Raw genomic sequence first — 16,786 nt, forward strand, 5'->3', positions numbered from 1 at the left:
AATTTCAGTGTCCAGGTGCTTTTGGGAAACCATGCAGGTCCTGTACCAGAATATTGCCTTAATGTTAATCTTAATGTTAGGTGGTTGTTCCACCTACAGTATGTTGTTGTTTTATTGTTCAACTTGTCTCATCCTGACGCGTGTCTTTGGCAGAGTTCCGTCAGACGCTGGCTCTGGCTGAGGCCAACAGACGGGACTTCATGAGAAAGTCAGGTGAGAAGGCTTCCTCTGAATTTCGATGCTTGGGGCTCATCTACACTGCATCCTCGCTGTCTGTTTTCACTTCGCTTTCTGTCCCTTATCTGCACTTACCTGGAGCAAAAGCAAGGTTAAACCAATAGAATAACAATGCGTCTTCCTGTTCTTGTCCACTCAAATGAGAGAGAGAGAGAGAGAGAGAGAGAGAGAGAGAGAGAGAGAGAGAGAGAGAGAGAGAGAGAGAGAGAGAGAGAAAGAGAGAGAGAGAGAGAGAGAGAGAGAGAGAGAGAGAGAGAGAGAGAGAGAGAGAGAGAGAGAGAGAGAGAGAGAGAGAGAGAGAGAGAGAGAAAGAGAGAATGGAATAAGGAGGATAGCTTCTTGGCTGGGTAACATACTGCATGTGTTGGGGGGTGGAATTGTCTCTCAGTCATCACCATTCAAAAGCACACAAAAGTGTGGCATCACCCTTTGCCTTCTGTTGCGAAGATATATCGCCTCGCTCGCTTGGTCAGAGTTAGAATTTGTTCAACTTTGACATGTGATGTAGCAGCTAAGAGGATTTCTGTCCAGCGGTTAACTGATTGAACTCTTCAAAGTTTGAGGAAACTTTGCTTGGCCAGAAACGAGTGTAACCTAACTTACACAACCCTGTTGAGATGCAGCTTTTGGTCACAGCTCTAAAAATGTGATTGGACAATATTGGAGTCCATCATTTATACCCACTGAGGTCAACGGACAAGTACCCCTTCTTGTGCAAACACTGTCCCTCACGTCACATTCAACTAATCCGCAGAATTGTGGTACGCATTCACTCATGGATGATCTGGCAGGGACGAGTGCCGTGGGTCTGCACGGTTTCCTGCTTGCCTCCCCCCCCCCCCCCCTCTTGCAATTAGCCTACTTACCCAAGCACATTACGGAATAGGAGCGATTACTCTTGTAATGATTTGTATAGTCCCAGTTGTCTCATTTCCCATTCGCTAACTGTCAGGATACCCGGTATAAAACTACGACCACCCTCTTTTTTTGTATAGATTTAGAGTGCAGAGCTGTGCAACGCCACATTAATTCTCACTCCGGACTGCTGACATGGTGCTATAGCATGTTTCATTGATCGTTTAGAAGAGAGGATGGTCATTGTTTATATGGTTCAGTGCAGGTAGTTAATCATTTGCTCTGTTTTTTTTTGTTTTTTTTACCAAGGACCCTATTTCCTGGAGTTCTTGTCATGGACGGTGACCACGGATTGTGAATTGATTATCAAGTGCAAGGTACCTCACGCAGACCATCTGATACACTCTCATTTTAAATTGGACTTATCTGATGGAGGCTCATTTGTTCCACCTTGAATGGAGTTTACTGACATCATATACAAGGCTAGGAAGATTACTGTTTTAAAATGAAATATCAAAGATGGTCACCAAAGATAGTGGATCCTGCTTCTACTTCCTGCTTCATTGCAGCGGGAAAATCTCAGTCTGCTCTCAGTAAATTTATGTTAATGGAAGATTGCAAATACTGTACAGTTCATAACATCTAAGGTCAATATAGGCCAAATTGTCTACAAGCCTTGTCGACTTTCTGAGCAAATATCACATTGTTGTTCTAAATAGTTCTTGAGAAAACAACTTTGTTTGAATTTTACGAGGTCAGGATCCAAATAAATCTTTTGAGGATTGTTAGTTTTTGCCAGCCTTTTACAATCAAGTCTGAAATGCTTGTATATCCACCATCTTATGTAATACATTATCAATCATTGATTACCTGACTGGAATTGTAATAATTAATGTAATCCACTGGAATTCTCAAACTCAGTAATTTAACCTGATTACTTTCAGTTTGTTTCAGTTAAATGGACTCCAATTTACAGTTTACAATCTCAATAATATTAATATGATTTTACGTCTGTCTACCAAAGAATTCTAGCTGAAAGAAAAAATGATATAGTCATGTAGTTTTCAAGTTTCAAGTTTGTTTATTATTTGTCACAATAAAATACTCCTACTATGTTGTACTAGGGCCAGGGGTCGGCACCCTGTGGCCCCGGAGCCGCATGCGGCTCTTTAGCCAATCAGCTGCGGCTCCCTGATCAAAACAATTAATAAAAACATTATTATTATTAAAAAAAAAAAAAATCGATCTCTTATTTTGGAGATCGATGTCATACTGTGACACTGAAATGAAAAAATATTTCATCAACTAAAATATTTAGTCAACTAAAATAATTTTCATCAACTAAAATATACAGTACGTCAGCCATCTGCAAGTGGCTAATCTTGAGTTTCTGACCCCCCAGTAAGCTAACCATGGATACATCCAAAAAAAGGAAAGTCTGAGGAAAATAGAGGGTTTAATTGAGCGTGGACAGATTAATTTGCTTTCACAACTAATGATGCAGGCTTACCTGTATGCCTGATATGTGGTGAGAAATTTGCGAACAACAAAAAAATAACTTTTTATTTGATAGATTTTCCACAAATAAGGAAAGGACTCAAATAGAGCTGCATTCAGGGTTTTATTTCAAAGTAGGTCTACAGACACCAGTGTTTTGTCTCCTCTTCATAAGAGTTTGAGGTTTTCCTTTGTTATAACAGGTCAAAACAGCAATAAAAAGTCAAACATTTTCTTTTTGTTGCTTTATAGTAAGTATAAAGTATAATAAATCGCAAATTACTTTGGGTATACAATTGTCAGGCGTTTTATGCTAAATGTGGCGTATGCTTGGGGATAACTATATATAAAATGTTATACTGTGTTATCTTCATCTTAAGGGTAAATTGGTTTTGCGGCTCCAGAGGAATTTTATTTTGTGGCAGGGGGGGGGGGGGGATAGCTCATTTGATAGTAAAGGTTGCTGACCCCTGTACTAGGCCTACTATGTACTATGTTTTATCATTTATCTGTAAAGACGAGGCAGATATTGTTATGGTTTGTAACCGACCCCAATCGCACAACACAAGACAGGTATGATGGTTTGCCAAGAAACAGATATTTATTGAGAGACAGGGGAAAAAGGGCACTGTCCCTTTAAGGGAGAACACAAATACAGGAATATAACAAGAGGGGAAAAACTAGGTGCCTTTAAGAGGCGGGCAGGAAAAGGGTACACTAAGGGAAGGTTAATGAACGCTAGGGGAAACATTAAAGGAACGCTAGGGGAAGGTTAAGGAAACAGAGGAACTAGAGACTAGGAGATGTCGGGACAAGGAGAGCTAGGGAACAGGAGAACTGGGGACTAGGAGAACTAGGGACAAGGAACTAGGTGGAACTAGAAGGGGAGAACTTGGGACCAGGAACTAGGTGGAACTAGAAGGGGAGAACTAGGGACAGAGGGGACTGAGGCCCGCGGAGGCGGGCTGGGGACAGGGAGGAACTGGGGACTGGTGGGAAAACATCTGGGCCGCTCTGCAGAACAGAGGAGAGGGTTAATATTCAAAAGGGAACAAACAGAGCAGATGCAGAACAGTCCAAATAAACAAAGTAACAAAGTAATAATATCTTCGTGTGACAAACACACAGGGGGAGATGTAATGTCCAAAAATACTATCTAAGTGAGAACAAAAACAGAGTGGGAGATGAAATGTCCAAACTACTAACTAAGTGAGAACAAAAACAGAGTGGGAGATGAAATGTCCAAACTACTAACTAAGTGAGAAAAAGAAAAGGAGGCATTACGCTGGGTGAGTGACATCACAATCAAAACTCACCCAAGCGTATGCGGAATGGTACAGGAACGCAGCGGGACGGGGGCAAGAGGCATTACGCTGGGTGAGTGACATCACAATCAAAACTCACCCAGGCGTATGCGTAATGGTGCAGGAACAGCAGCGGGACGGGGGCAAGAGGCATTACGCTGGGTGAGTGACATCACAATCAAAACTCACCCAGGCGTATGCGTAATGGTACAGGAAACGCAGCGGGACGGGGGCAAGAGGCATTACGCTGGGTGAGTGACATCACAATCAAAACTCACCCAGGCGTATGCGTAATGGTGCAGGGACAGCAGCGGCGGCGAGGGTGTCGCCACCGGGTAGCTGGCTGTCCGAGCCGAGGAACAGAGTGCTGGAACAGCGCCGGTGGCGAGGGTGTCGTCCACCGGGTAGCCGCTGTCGGAGCCGAGGAACAGGGTGCTGGAACAGCGGCGGTGGCGAGGGTGTCGTCCACCGGGTAGCCGCTGTCGGAGCCGAGGAACAGAGTGCTGGAACAGCGGCGGTGGCGAGGGTGTCGTCCACCGGGTAGCCGATGTCGGAGCCGAGGAACAGGGTGCTGGAACAGCGGCGGTGGCGAGGGTGTCGTCCACCGGGTAGCCGATGTCGGAGCCGAGGAACAGGGTGCTGGAACAGCGGCGGTGGCGAGGGTGTCGTCCACCGGGTAGCCGCTGTCGGAGCCGAGGAACAGAGTGGCGCGCCACACCTTGGTGTGCACGTCGGAACCGAGAGACGCCTCGGGGTGCGTCTGCGAGGAGGAGTGTGCCAAGCACGAGGATCCTTGGAAGATGCGCGTTGCGCGCTGGAGACTGGAGAGCGTGCCAAGCCCTTGAAGATGCGCGTTGCGCGCTGGTGACTGGAGAGCGTGCCAAGCCCTTGCAGATGCGCGTTGCGCGCTGGTGACTGGAGAGCGTGCCAAGCCCTTGAAGATGCGCGTTGCGCGCTGGTGACTGGAGAGCGTGCCAAGCCCTTGCAGATGCGCGTTGCGCGCTGGTGACTGGAGAGCGTGCCAAGCCCGAGGGTCCGGGAGATGCGCATTGGTCTAGATGTGCGTCAGGACGAACAGCTGCGCTGGGGTCTGCAGTGGAGCGCTGGGGTGCCTCCCGTGGAAGTACAGGGAGCGCAGAACAGTCTCCTCCACAGGCTACGGCGACAGCAGACGAAGGCTGGAGCAAAACATCTCAAGGCTGGAGAAATCCATATACAGCATTGGTAGACCAGAGGATCTCCCGAAAGAGTCTAGATGTTAGAGAATATGACTCAGCATGAATACAACACGACCCAAGCCGAAACGAGGGGAAGAGCCCTGGTATTTAAAGCCCACAGGGGAACTAATTAGCCTGCCACCACAGGTGCGAGAGGTAATTGATAATAGTCCAGGTGTGGCCACTGAGAGTAAACGAGAGTAAAGAACGAGAGGGTGGGGGCTAGAGAGAGTGAGTGAGAAGGAATTTCTAACAGTAGGCTTAAAGAAAACAGAGAAAGTTGGTGAGCAGCGGACAAAACCTCACAGTACCCCCCCCTCAACGGGAGCCACCTGGCGACCCAAAACAAATACAGACAGAGTGGCAGGGGGCAAAACAAGACAAAAACAAAAGGTACTGGCCAAGCCAGCAGGGGAAGCCACCACAAGAGTGGGGCTAGCAAAAGAAACAGGGTCGCCGAGGGGTAACTAGGGTAGCAGAGGGGCAACAGGAGGAACTGGCCTAGAGGAAACCGGGCCTAGAGGAACCGGGTCAGGAGGAACTGGGTCCAGAGAACTAGCCTAGAGAACTGGCCAAGAGAACTGGCCTAGAGAACCGGTCTAGAGAACTGGTTTAGAGAACTGGCCTAGAGAACTGGTCTAGAGAACTGGTCTAGAGGAACTGGTCTAGAGGAACTGAGGGGCAAGCAGGGTAGCTAAGGGGTAACCATGGTAGCACCGGGAAAGGGCTAGCAGAGGAAAGGGTAGCTGCCAAGGCACTGATAGCTACAGGGCCTATGCTAGCTGTACTGCTACATCAACATAGAGGCTGCGCTAGCTGCCGAGCTAGGCTAGCAGGGGGAAAGGGTAGCTGCCAAGGCACTGATAGCTACAGGGCCTATGCCAGCTGTACTGCTACATTAACATAGAGGCTGCGCTAGCTGCCGGAGCTAGGCTGGCAGACAGGGCTGGACCAGCATGAGAGAACAAGCTAGCTGGAAGGACAGTCCTAGCTGTGTGAGATAAACTGACCTTGCTAGCTGAAAGGGCAGTCCTAGCAGTGGGAATACTGACCTTGCCAGCTGAAAGGGCAGTCCTAGCAGTGGGATAAACTGACCTTGCTAGCTGAAAAGGCAGTCCTAGCAGTGGGAGCAAACTGACCATGCTAGCTGAAGGGGCAGTCCTAGCAGTGGTAGAGAAACTGACCTTGCTAGCTGAAAGGGCAGTCCTAGCAGTGGGAGATAAACTGACCTTGCTAGCTGAAAGGGCAGTCCTAGCAGTGGGGATAAACTGACCATGCTAGCTGAAAGGGCAGTCCTAGCAGTGGGGATAAAACTGACCTTGCTAGCTGAAAGGGCAGTCCTAGCAGTGGGAGATAAACTGACCTTGCTAGCTGAAAGGGCAGTCCTAGCAGTGGGGAAACTGACCTTGCTAGCTTAAAGGGCAGTCCTAGCAGTGGGAATACTGACCTTGCTAGCTGAAAGGGCAGTCCTAGCAGTGGGAATACTGACCTTGCTAGCTGAAAGGGCAGTCCTAGCAGTGGGAGAAAACTGACCCTGCTAGCTGAAGGGGCAGTCCTAGCAGTGTGAGATGCTACACAAAAAAGTGGAGGCCATGCAGAGGGACCGGGTTAGCTGCTTGGGCCTGGCTAGCTACAGGGCCCATGCCAGCAGCAAGGGCTGCATAAACATAGAGGCTGTGCTAGCAGCCGGGGCTAAGCTAGCAGACTGGGGCTCTGCTGAGGGACTGGGTTAGCTGCCAGGGCATGGCTAGCTACAGGGCCTATGCCAGCAGTAAGTGCTGCATTAACATAGAGGCTGTGCTAGCCGCCGAGGCAAAGCTAGCAGACAGGGCCATGCTGGTAGTAGAGGCCTAACAAGCTGCAGGGGGGTCAAACAGGGCTAAGAGGGGAGCTAAACAGGGCTAACAGGGAAGCTAACAGGCTAACAAGGAAGCTAGAGGGGAGCTAGAGGGAACAAGAAAAAAAGGCAAACTCAACATACACCGTCTGTGCTGGCTGGGGTCGTCGATTTGGTGGGGTCGTACTGTTATGGTTTGTAACCGACCCCAATCGCACAACACAAGACAGGTATGATGGTTTGCCAAGAAACAGATATTTATTGAGAGACAGGGAAAAAAGGGCACTGTCCCTTTAAGGGAGAACACAAATACAGGAAATATAACAAGAGGGGAAAAACTAGGTGCCTTTAAGAGGCGGGCAGGAAAAGGGTACACTAAGGGAAGGTTAATGAACGCTAGGGGAAACATTAAAGGAACGCTAGGGGAAGGTTAAGGAAACAGAGGAACTAGAGACTAGGAGATGTCGGGACAAGGAGAGCTAGGGAACAGGAGAACTGGGGACTAGGAGAACTAGGGACAAGGAACTAGGTGGAACTAGAAGGGGAGAACTTGGGACCAGGAACTAGGTGGAACTAGAAGGGGAGAACTAGGGACAGAGGGGACTGAGGCCCGCGGAGGCGGGCTGGGGACAGGGAGGAACTGGGGACTGGTGGGAAAACATCTGGGCCGCTCTGCAGAACAGAGGAGAGGGTTAATATTCAAAAGGGAACAAACAGAGCAGATGCAGAACAGTCCAAATAAACAAAGTAACAAAGTAATAATATCTTCGTGTGACAAACACACAGGGGGAGATGTAATGTCCAAAAATACTATCTAAGTGAGAACAAAAACAGAGTGGGAGATGAAATGTCCAAACTACTAACTAAGTGAGAACAAAAACAGAGTGGGAGATGAAATGTCCAAACTACTAACTAAGTGAGAAAAAGAAAAGGAGGCATTACGCTGGGTGAGTGACATCACAATCAAAACTCACCCAAGCGTATGCGGAATGGTGCAGGAACAGCAGCGGGACGGGGGCAAGAGGCATTACGCTGGGTGAGTGACATCACAATCAAAACTCACCCAGGCGTATGCGTAATGGTACAGGAAACGCAGCGGGACGGGGGCAAGAGGCATTACGCTGGGTGAGTGACATCACAATCAAAACTCACCCAGGCGTATGCGTAATGGTGCAGGGACAGCAGCGGCGGCGAGGGTGTCGCCACCGGGTAGCTGGCTGTCCGAGCCGAGGAACAGAGTGCTGGAACAGCGGCGGTGGCGAGGGTGTCGTCCACCGGGTAGCCGCTGTCGGAGCCGAGGAACAGGGTGCTGGAACAGCGGCGGTGGCGAGGGTGTCGTCCACCGGGTAGCCGCTGTCGGAGCCGAGGAACAGAGTGCTGGAACAGCGGCGGTGGCGAGGGTGTCGTCCACCGGGTAGCCGATGTTGGAGCCGAGGAACAGGGTGCTGGAACAGCGGCGGTGGCGAGGGTGTCGTCCACCGGGTAGCCGATGTCGGAGCCGAGGAACAGGGTGCTGGAACAGCGGCGGTGGCGAGGGTGTCGTCCACCGGGTAGCCGCTGTCGGAGCCGAGGAACAGAGTGGCGCGCCACACCTTGGTGTGCACGTCGGAACCGAGAGACGCCTCGGGGTGCCTCTGCGAGGAGGAGTGTGCCAAGCACGAGGATCCTTGGAAGATGCGCGTTGCGCGCTGGAGACTGGAGAGCGTGCCAAGCCCTTGAAGATGCGCGTTGCGCGCTGGTGACTGGAGAGCGTGCCAAGCCCTTGCAGATGCGCGTTGCGCGCTGGTGACTGGAGAGCGTGCCAAGCCCTTGAAGATGCGCGTTGCGCGCTGGTGACTGGAGAGCGTGCCAAGCCCTTGCAGATGCGCGTTGCGCGCTGGTGACTGGAGAGCGTGCCAAGCCCGAGGGTCCGGGAGATGCGCGTTGGTCTAGATGTGCGTCAGGACGAACAGCTGCGCTGGGGTCTGCAGTGGAGCGCTGGGGTGCCTCCCGTGGAAGTACAGGGAGCGCAGAACAGTCTCCTCCACAGGCTACGGCGACAGCAGACGAAGGCTGGAGCAAAACATCTCAAGGCTGGAGAAATCCATATACAGCATTGGTAGACCAGAGGATCTCCCGAAAGAGTCTAGATGTTAGAGAATATGACTCAGCATGAATACAACACGACCCCAAGCCGAAACGAGGGGAAGAGCCCTGGTATTTAAAGCCCACAGGGGAACTAATTAGCCTGCCACCACAGGTGCGAGAGGTAATTGATAATAGTCCAGGTGTGGCCACTGAGAGTAAACGAGAGTAAAGAACGAGAGGGTGGGGGCTAGAGAGAGTGAGTGAGAAGGGAATTTCTAACAGTAGGCTTAAAGAAAACAGAGAAAGTTGGTGAGCAGCGGACAAAACCTCACAGATATGAGCACAACTCAAACTTTTTCAAACATTCTCTTGGCAGGTGCACGGTCTTGACAAGTATGATAAAGTACACAAGTTATTTGAATGCATTGGCAGCAGAATCCAACAACAAGAAAATGCTGTAGAAGGCTGTCTGCTGAAACACATCCATTTGTTGTACCATTCTGCTGCCCATGCATTAAAATAACTATTAATAAGGATATCAAAGTCAATTTCTAAAAGACAATTTCATTCATGACTTGTTATAGGTACACCGCCTATATAGCTAATTTGATGAACAATAGACTATATTTGATGCCTTTTTTTTATTTGTAGAGAACTATTGTATTGTATTGCATTATTTACTGTGTGTACTACTGTGTTTTTAAGTATAATATCAGAATGTCAGAGTTGGTTAAGTACTTGCTGGGCTATAGTTGCCTGCCTTTTCACTATCAGTAGACCTATCCTCGGCTGTGCACCTGGAACCTTCATCTAGGTTCACAAAAAGCTAACCTTTTTGAAGACAGATCAATCCTATATAATCAAGAAGTCATGTGAGCACAATGATCTATCCAAACAATGATGACATTAAGACAGTAAGACATTTAAAATTCTACCCCAAAAAACTGCTTATCTCTGTAATTTTCTGAGCAGAGATACATAGAACCCTGATTTTCTCCACATAGAAAGAAGATGCCACCACACATGTTCAGAGCAAATATTGCTTCTCCAGCTCAAGTCACAAAGAAGATATGAAGCATGTTACATTTGTACTATTACAATCATACTGAAGCTCTCCTATTTCAACAAGTCAATCATACTTAAGCTCCCCCAATTCAACAAGTAATCTAACTGATATATATATAATTATAGTTTATATATAAATATAATCATTTCTGTAATATTTTAATCCTGACCCTGCTGATGTAATATACATCTATATATTTTATCTATATTTTAATATACATCTATAAATCTCCAACATTGTTATTATTGCACACAGTACGTATAGTGTTTCTATCACACGCGTTTCTGCTCTTGCCCAGGTGACGAACATGAACAAGGACACAACACTGAAGTGGTTCAAGGATGGCGTGGGGATAACCCAGGCTGTGTACGACCAGGTGTCAGGAGACAGCACGCTAACTATCCCACAGGTAGCTGTTCTCCTCTTCTATTTATAGAGCCATCATACGGTTAGAGGGGGAGGGGGTTGAATCACATTTAGAGGTGGTCACTGGGGTATAGAAGAGAGAGAGAGAGAGAGAGAGAGAGAGAGAGAGAGAGAGAGAGAGAGAGAGAGAGAGAGAGAGAGAGAGAGAGAGAGAGAGAGAGAGAGAGAGAGAGAGAGAGAGAGAGAGAGAGAGAGAGAGAGAGAGTTAATACAAGTCTGGATCTCTTGGGTGTATAATTAAACATTCCCAGTACACTAGCTATTCTGCAAGTTAAGTTTAAACTTTAAAGTGTGTTGTTGTTTTGCACTCACAGAAATATAAACAGATTGTAGGCTATGGATGTTGTTTGTGATCTCCAGAGTGTGTGGTGGAGGGGTATTACATAATTTAATAGGAAAATACAGTAAATGTCATTGCCTGCTGTTTTACCACCTAGGGAATTCATGCAATTGCATTGCTGAGCTTGTTTTAGGAGCATATCACATCAATATTTAGCAACGAAACAATTAATTAACACAGCCCCTAGTTTTATTAACTCGATCCCCGAAACATGTTTAATATTAGAATAGAATAATACAGTATATATATTGCTATGTAATTTATTTGACATGTACCAGGAATGTGTCCTCCATCTTAACTTTTTCGGAGAAGTGGGCAGCCACAGTTCTACACCCGGGGAGCAGTTGGGGGTTGAGTGCCTTGCTCAAGGGCACTTCAATTGTGTTGAGGGAGGGGAGAATATTATTTGTTCATTATTCCCACCCACATTTTCCCTGCTGGTCTGGGGGATCGAACCGGGCGATCTTCTGGGTCACAAGCCTGCTTCTCTAAACACTGCTGCCACTGCTAAAGAGGTAATGAATACAGCGCTATCGTATTTTCACAATGGTGTCTCGTCCTTTCTTCAGGTGACACCGATAGAGGCGGGTTCCTACAGGGTCGTGGTGGCTGATGGGAGAGGAGAGGATGAGAGCATCTTGGACCTATTGGATAATGGTGAGATGATGACACTATCATTTCTAAACAAATGAATCGGGTTGCATAGATACCATGGTTGCCTAGAAGATACCATGTTTCTCCACTGCTGATACCATGTCTTGAGTTCTAAACGTTCAGTATTGGCCTGATACCAAGAACCAATCCGATCCATAACTTTTACTGAACAGTATAGACTTAAACCATTGGTTTGGGGTTATACGATATACATTTTGTTCTCCATTAGTGAAATCTAACATGCTTTTGTGGGCATAAAATGCAGGAAATCAGTTAGATTTCTGACATGATGTAGCACATGACACTTGGTATCAAATTGATTAATTACCGAGACCCTGTTATAACCAGGTATCTGCCTGATATAACATCGTGTTATCGTGTTGTGTTATAACAATCGTCAAAATTCTCAATTTTTTGTGAATGTGTTTTTATTGATTGATTGAACATTGGTGGGGTGGGAGGGGGAACTGTACATTGGAGGTGGTTGGGTGTGTGGGGGGGGGGGTAACTGTACATTGGAGGGGGTTGGGTTAGGACATTTACATAATTTCCCTATCCTCTCATTATATATAATGCCATTATGCTTCAACAACATTATAAAACTCTGTCTGGACTGGAGGCTTAATTTTACTCTCTATTTACAGAATTTGAAAAGCTCCTCCAACACCTGAGTAAACAGTGTGGTAAGTAAATCACTGTTTGTCGGCTGCATTTACATAACCGCCATTCCAAAACATGTCAACGGCTTGTTTTTTACATTAGATGTAATTATTTCGGGGATCGAGTTAATAAAACTAGGGGCTGTGTTAATTAATTGTTTTGTTGCTGAATATTGATGTGATAAGCTCTTAAAACAAGCTCAGCAATGCAATTGCATGAATTCCCTAGGTGGCAAAACAGCAGGCAATGACATTTACTGTATTTTCCTCTTAAATTATGTAATACCCCACCACCCCCTCTCTCTCTCTCTCTCTCTCTCTCTCTCTCTCTCTCTCTCTCTCTCTCTCTCTCTCTCTCTCTCTCTCTCTCTCTCTCTCTCTCTCTCTCTCTCTCTCTCGCCCCCAGCGTTGTCAGCAGGCCCAATGAGGATGCAATGCACCCAAGAGGGCTTCAAGCTCTACTGCTCCCTCAAATACAATCTGAGCTACCTGAAGACCAGCTGGCACTTCAAGTGAGACCACATGCTGCAGCGCTGCACGTCTTTCACCCATCACCCCATCTGATGTAGGGCTGCTAAGGGAGGATGATTATTTTTTGTAACCAATAAGCACATTACTGGTAAACACTAGATTTAAAGAGGTCCTTCTGTGTGTTTGCATGTGAAAAAATACTTTTTACCGACAAAGGCCTACGACTATGAGTGTCCGTCAATGTGGTGGATGATTTGGCTATGTGAGTTTATCCTATTGCCAGTAGAGCACTCAAGAACATGTAACATGGTGCAACATGACAGTTCAGGCAGACTTGCAGCTTTCTTTAGATCAGGCTACTAGCACCACCTGCTGGGGTTTCTAATGATAGCCATGAAAGATGTCCTTGGGTACTGGGGTGAGTGATAATAAACATTTAAGTGCGAGGCAGTGAGCTGGAGCAAAGCCTGGAGCAGAGCCACAGAAAGTATCCTCAGTTTACAATCAGAGACAAGTGTAACACAAGCGTCTGACCAGAAAAGTGAGAAACTGCTCTGGTCAGACTTACAATAAAATAAATACACAGTTGACATGACGACAAAAGATGACAAATTAATAACAGATATGACAAAAATGGAAAACATAGGTGATATTAGGGGTTTTGTCGTATCTGACACAAGATTGATTGAAGACAACAAGAAAAGAACAAGATGTGATTTTCTTGGACATGTCATATCTAAGTCAAGCTGTCCTGACCCTTAAGTTGTTTTAAGAAGCCTGGTGTCTTGACTAGTTAAAACTAGTTGAAGCTTTGTACAGAGAAATATGTATTTAGAACAGAGAAACGTGAATTTTTTTTATAACATGATCTTCCTGCTGTTCCACCTCAGTGACTTACTACAGGGTAATGTCCTTCATGCTGTTCCACCTCAGTGACTTACTACAGGGTAATGTCCTTCATGCTGTTCCACCTCAGTGACTTACTACAGGGTAATGTCCTTCATGCTGTTCCACCTCAGTGACTTACTACAGGGTAATGTCCTTCATGCTGTTCCACCTCAGTGACTTACTACAGGGTAATGTCCTTCATGCTGTTCCACCTCAGTGACTTACTACAGGGTAATGTCCTTCATGCTGTTCCACCTCAGTGACTTACTACAGGGTAATGTCCTTCATGCTGTTCCACCTCAGTGACTTACTACAGGGTAATGTCCTTCCTGCTGTTCCACCTCAGTGACTTACTACAGGGTAATGTCCTTCATGCTGTTCCACCTCAGTGACTTACTACAGGGTAATGTCCTTCATGCTGTTCCACCTCAGTGACTTACTACAGGGTAATGTCCTTCATGCTGTTCCACCTCAGTGACTTACTACAGGGTAATGTCCTTCATGCTGTTCCACCTCAGTGACTTACTACAGGGTAATGTCCTTCATGCTGTTCCACCTCAGTGACTTACTACAGGGTAATGTCCTTCATGCTGTTCTACTTCTCTGAGTCTCTCCTTTAATCCCTCATTTCGCTCCACACTCTCTCTCCGGATTGAAGCAGACCTAAAAGGTTAGACTGCCAAAGAAAATTATCTGAGAGAAACTTCAGGGGGGGGTGCTGTCTCTGAAGTAATTTTAAAAGTAGGGAGCAGTGAGTGATCCAGAATATCAAAGTATCATGCTGTATCATCTCCCTGCTGCTGCACTGTGTTCCCAGGGGCAGGAGGATTGACCAGGAGGCCAGGACTAAAACAGGCAGCAGTATGCAGAAGCTGTGGATTGAGATCTTCAACCCCACAGAGGACGACAAAGGGGAGTACACCCTGGAGATGTTCGATGGTGGCGAGACGCACAAACGCCATCTGAACCTGTCTGGACAAGGTGGGTTACAAGTTAATAAGGTGGGCACTTCTGTGAGAGGACAAGGTTTATTAACAAAATGTGAAACTAGACAAGACAGTGTTCAGTAGATATGGCTAAGATAAACATTAGAAAATGAAAAACATTCTTAAAAAGGTGGGTTTGATGGATTTTCTTTATCCACTTGGTGTGTGTAGGGGGGGATAGTGTGGGGGTGAATTAAAAACCTAATTAGATCTGTTTCCCATTTAGTTGCTCAAACCTAAATTGAATGAATACAAATGTTGACATACACTGCCATGACTGAATTGGCGATTAAACTCACGCTGAGTACAATCATGTAATCCGAATTTGATGACTTTATCTTTGTCTGATTACGTTGTGTTATTGTTTTGACTTTTTTTGTAATTCCAACAGAATTTGCTGATGCTTTGCTGGAGTATCAAAGGTTGAAGTAAGTCCAGTATCATGAGTATCCTACATCCGGCATGGCTTGCTGTGGTTGACACTAACTCATAAATAAAGGTAATAGACTACTATGTTTGCTGTGTTGTTTTATTATAAGGTGATTTGTTATAATCAATAAATACGGGTGAATGCCTGCATTTATGGAACGTCTTAATCATTTGACCCATTGCTTTGATCCCCACAGGCAGGTGGCGATGGCTGAGAAACGTGAGTAGTTGTCAGTAGCTGTTTGTTCATTCCTATTCTATTTCTGTCCACTAAACTGATTGAATGATGACCCCAAACTGGATGTCAACAGGGATTCAATCTCATCTTCATTGTTTCAGATCGAGCAAGAGTGACAAAGGGTCTCCCCGACGTGGTGGCCATCATGGAGGGCAAGGTATGACACTGTGACATGTTAGAGACACTACATTACTTTTAAGTACTGCACCCTACTAGTGCACAATCGCGGTTTAGTAACAACTAGGGCTGGGACTTTATCGCATACATTTTTATTAATTAACTACAGAAAAAATTAGAAAAAAAAATGTATGCATTTAATCGCATGATGATTTTTCTTTATGGTTTAAGAATGTTACCTTTCAAAGGAGACCAGACTCATGCATGTGATATAAGTATAAAGTATAATAAATCGCAAATAACTTTTTTTCTTAGTCTGGTTTGTTCATACAAAAAATGAAATAAGAGAAATTGAAAGCGCGGATAGGATCTAAGTGGGATAGTGTGATCCTTCCACACGCTACGCCCTCTCAGTGAAAATCCGTGCTGCCAGCTGAAAAGAAGCGGTTGATTGGCTGGACGTGTGTCGGAGGAAGCACGTGGTAGCCTCCACTCTCCCAGACCGACTGTGGGGGGTAAGTGCGCAGCGACCAGGAAGGGGATTGGGAATTGGCATAACGACTAACATTGGGATGGGAGAAAATCGGAGGAAAAAGGAGGGGGAAAAAGATAAAAAAAAAAAAAATTAAATAAGAGAAATTGAGATCAATCAAGAGTTCTTTTTTTCCAGTGGTCAACTGTTCTGGAATGTACTTGAAAGTACGACGTTTTACTTTTACCTCGAAAGTGTTTGAGTTTCCTCCTTTGCGCTATATATATATATTATTCCTAAAATTGCTGCACTTTGTTAAAAATTGCATTGATCTGTTAGACTGTGTAGTAGCTAATACAGGATTTTACTGCTTAAACGTATGTATAATGTATATTCATTGATTCACTCGTATACCAAAATTCATTTGAATTGAAAAATGTTGCTTTTCGCATCAAATGTTGTGATTAATTTGAATTAATTAACTATAAAGTCTCAAATTAATTCGATTACAATTTTGTATCGAGTACCCACCACTAGTAACAACTTGTCTTACATTATCAGTTGTTGGCCAATTTCGAACAAGATCATTTAAATTTAGTCAGGAAAGCAGAATGAAAGGAGCCGTTATCTCAGGAGTGACTCGTCTTCCTCGTCTCCTCAGTCTACGTGTTCTGTGCGTCTCCTGAGTCTACGTGTTCTGTGCGTCTCCTCAGTCTACGTGTTCTGTGCGTCTCTTGAGTCTACGTGTTCTGTGCGTCTCCTCAGTCTACGTGTTCTGTGCGTCTCCTCAGTCTACGTGTTCTGTGCGTCTCCTCAGTCTACGTGTTCTGTGCGTCTCCTCAGTCTACGTGTTCTGTGCGTCTCCTCAGTCTACGTGTTCTGTGCGTCTCCTGAGTCTACGTGTTCTGTGCGTCTCCTCAGTCTACGTGTTCTGTGCGTGTCCTGAGTCTACGTGTTCTGTGCTTCTCCTCAGTCTACGTGTTCTGTGCGTCTCCTCAGTCTACGTGATCTGTGCGTCTCCTCAGT

General features: G+C 46.0%; 1 protein-coding gene across 1 annotated transcript in view; it reads left to right on the plus strand.

Annotated features, from left to right (window-relative positions):
* Positions 1-16,786, plus strand: part of myom3 (myomesin 3) — a 153,664-nt gene that overhangs the window by 134,916 nt on the left and 1,962 nt on the right. Inside the window, exons 27-36 of the mRNA XM_084335719.1 lie at positions 154-213; positions 1,402-1,469; positions 10,379-10,489; positions 11,416-11,503; positions 12,145-12,183; positions 12,566-12,671; positions 14,336-14,499; positions 14,896-14,932; positions 15,131-15,153; positions 15,273-15,328. Coding sequence (XP_084191845.1) covers positions 154-213; positions 1,402-1,469; positions 10,379-10,489; positions 11,416-11,503; positions 12,145-12,183; positions 12,566-12,671; positions 14,336-14,499; positions 14,896-14,932; positions 15,131-15,153; positions 15,273-15,328 — 752 coding nt within the window. The remainder of the gene's footprint in view (positions 1-153; positions 214-1,401; positions 1,470-10,378; positions 10,490-11,415; positions 11,504-12,144; positions 12,184-12,565; positions 12,672-14,335; positions 14,500-14,895; positions 14,933-15,130; positions 15,154-15,272; positions 15,329-16,786) is intronic.

Source organism: Notolepis coatsorum, assembly GCF_963971535.1.
Source record: "Notolepis coatsorum genome assembly, chromosome: 19".
Taxonomy (NCBI): domain Eukaryota; kingdom Metazoa; phylum Chordata; class Actinopteri; order Aulopiformes; family Paralepididae; genus Notolepis; species Notolepis coatsorum.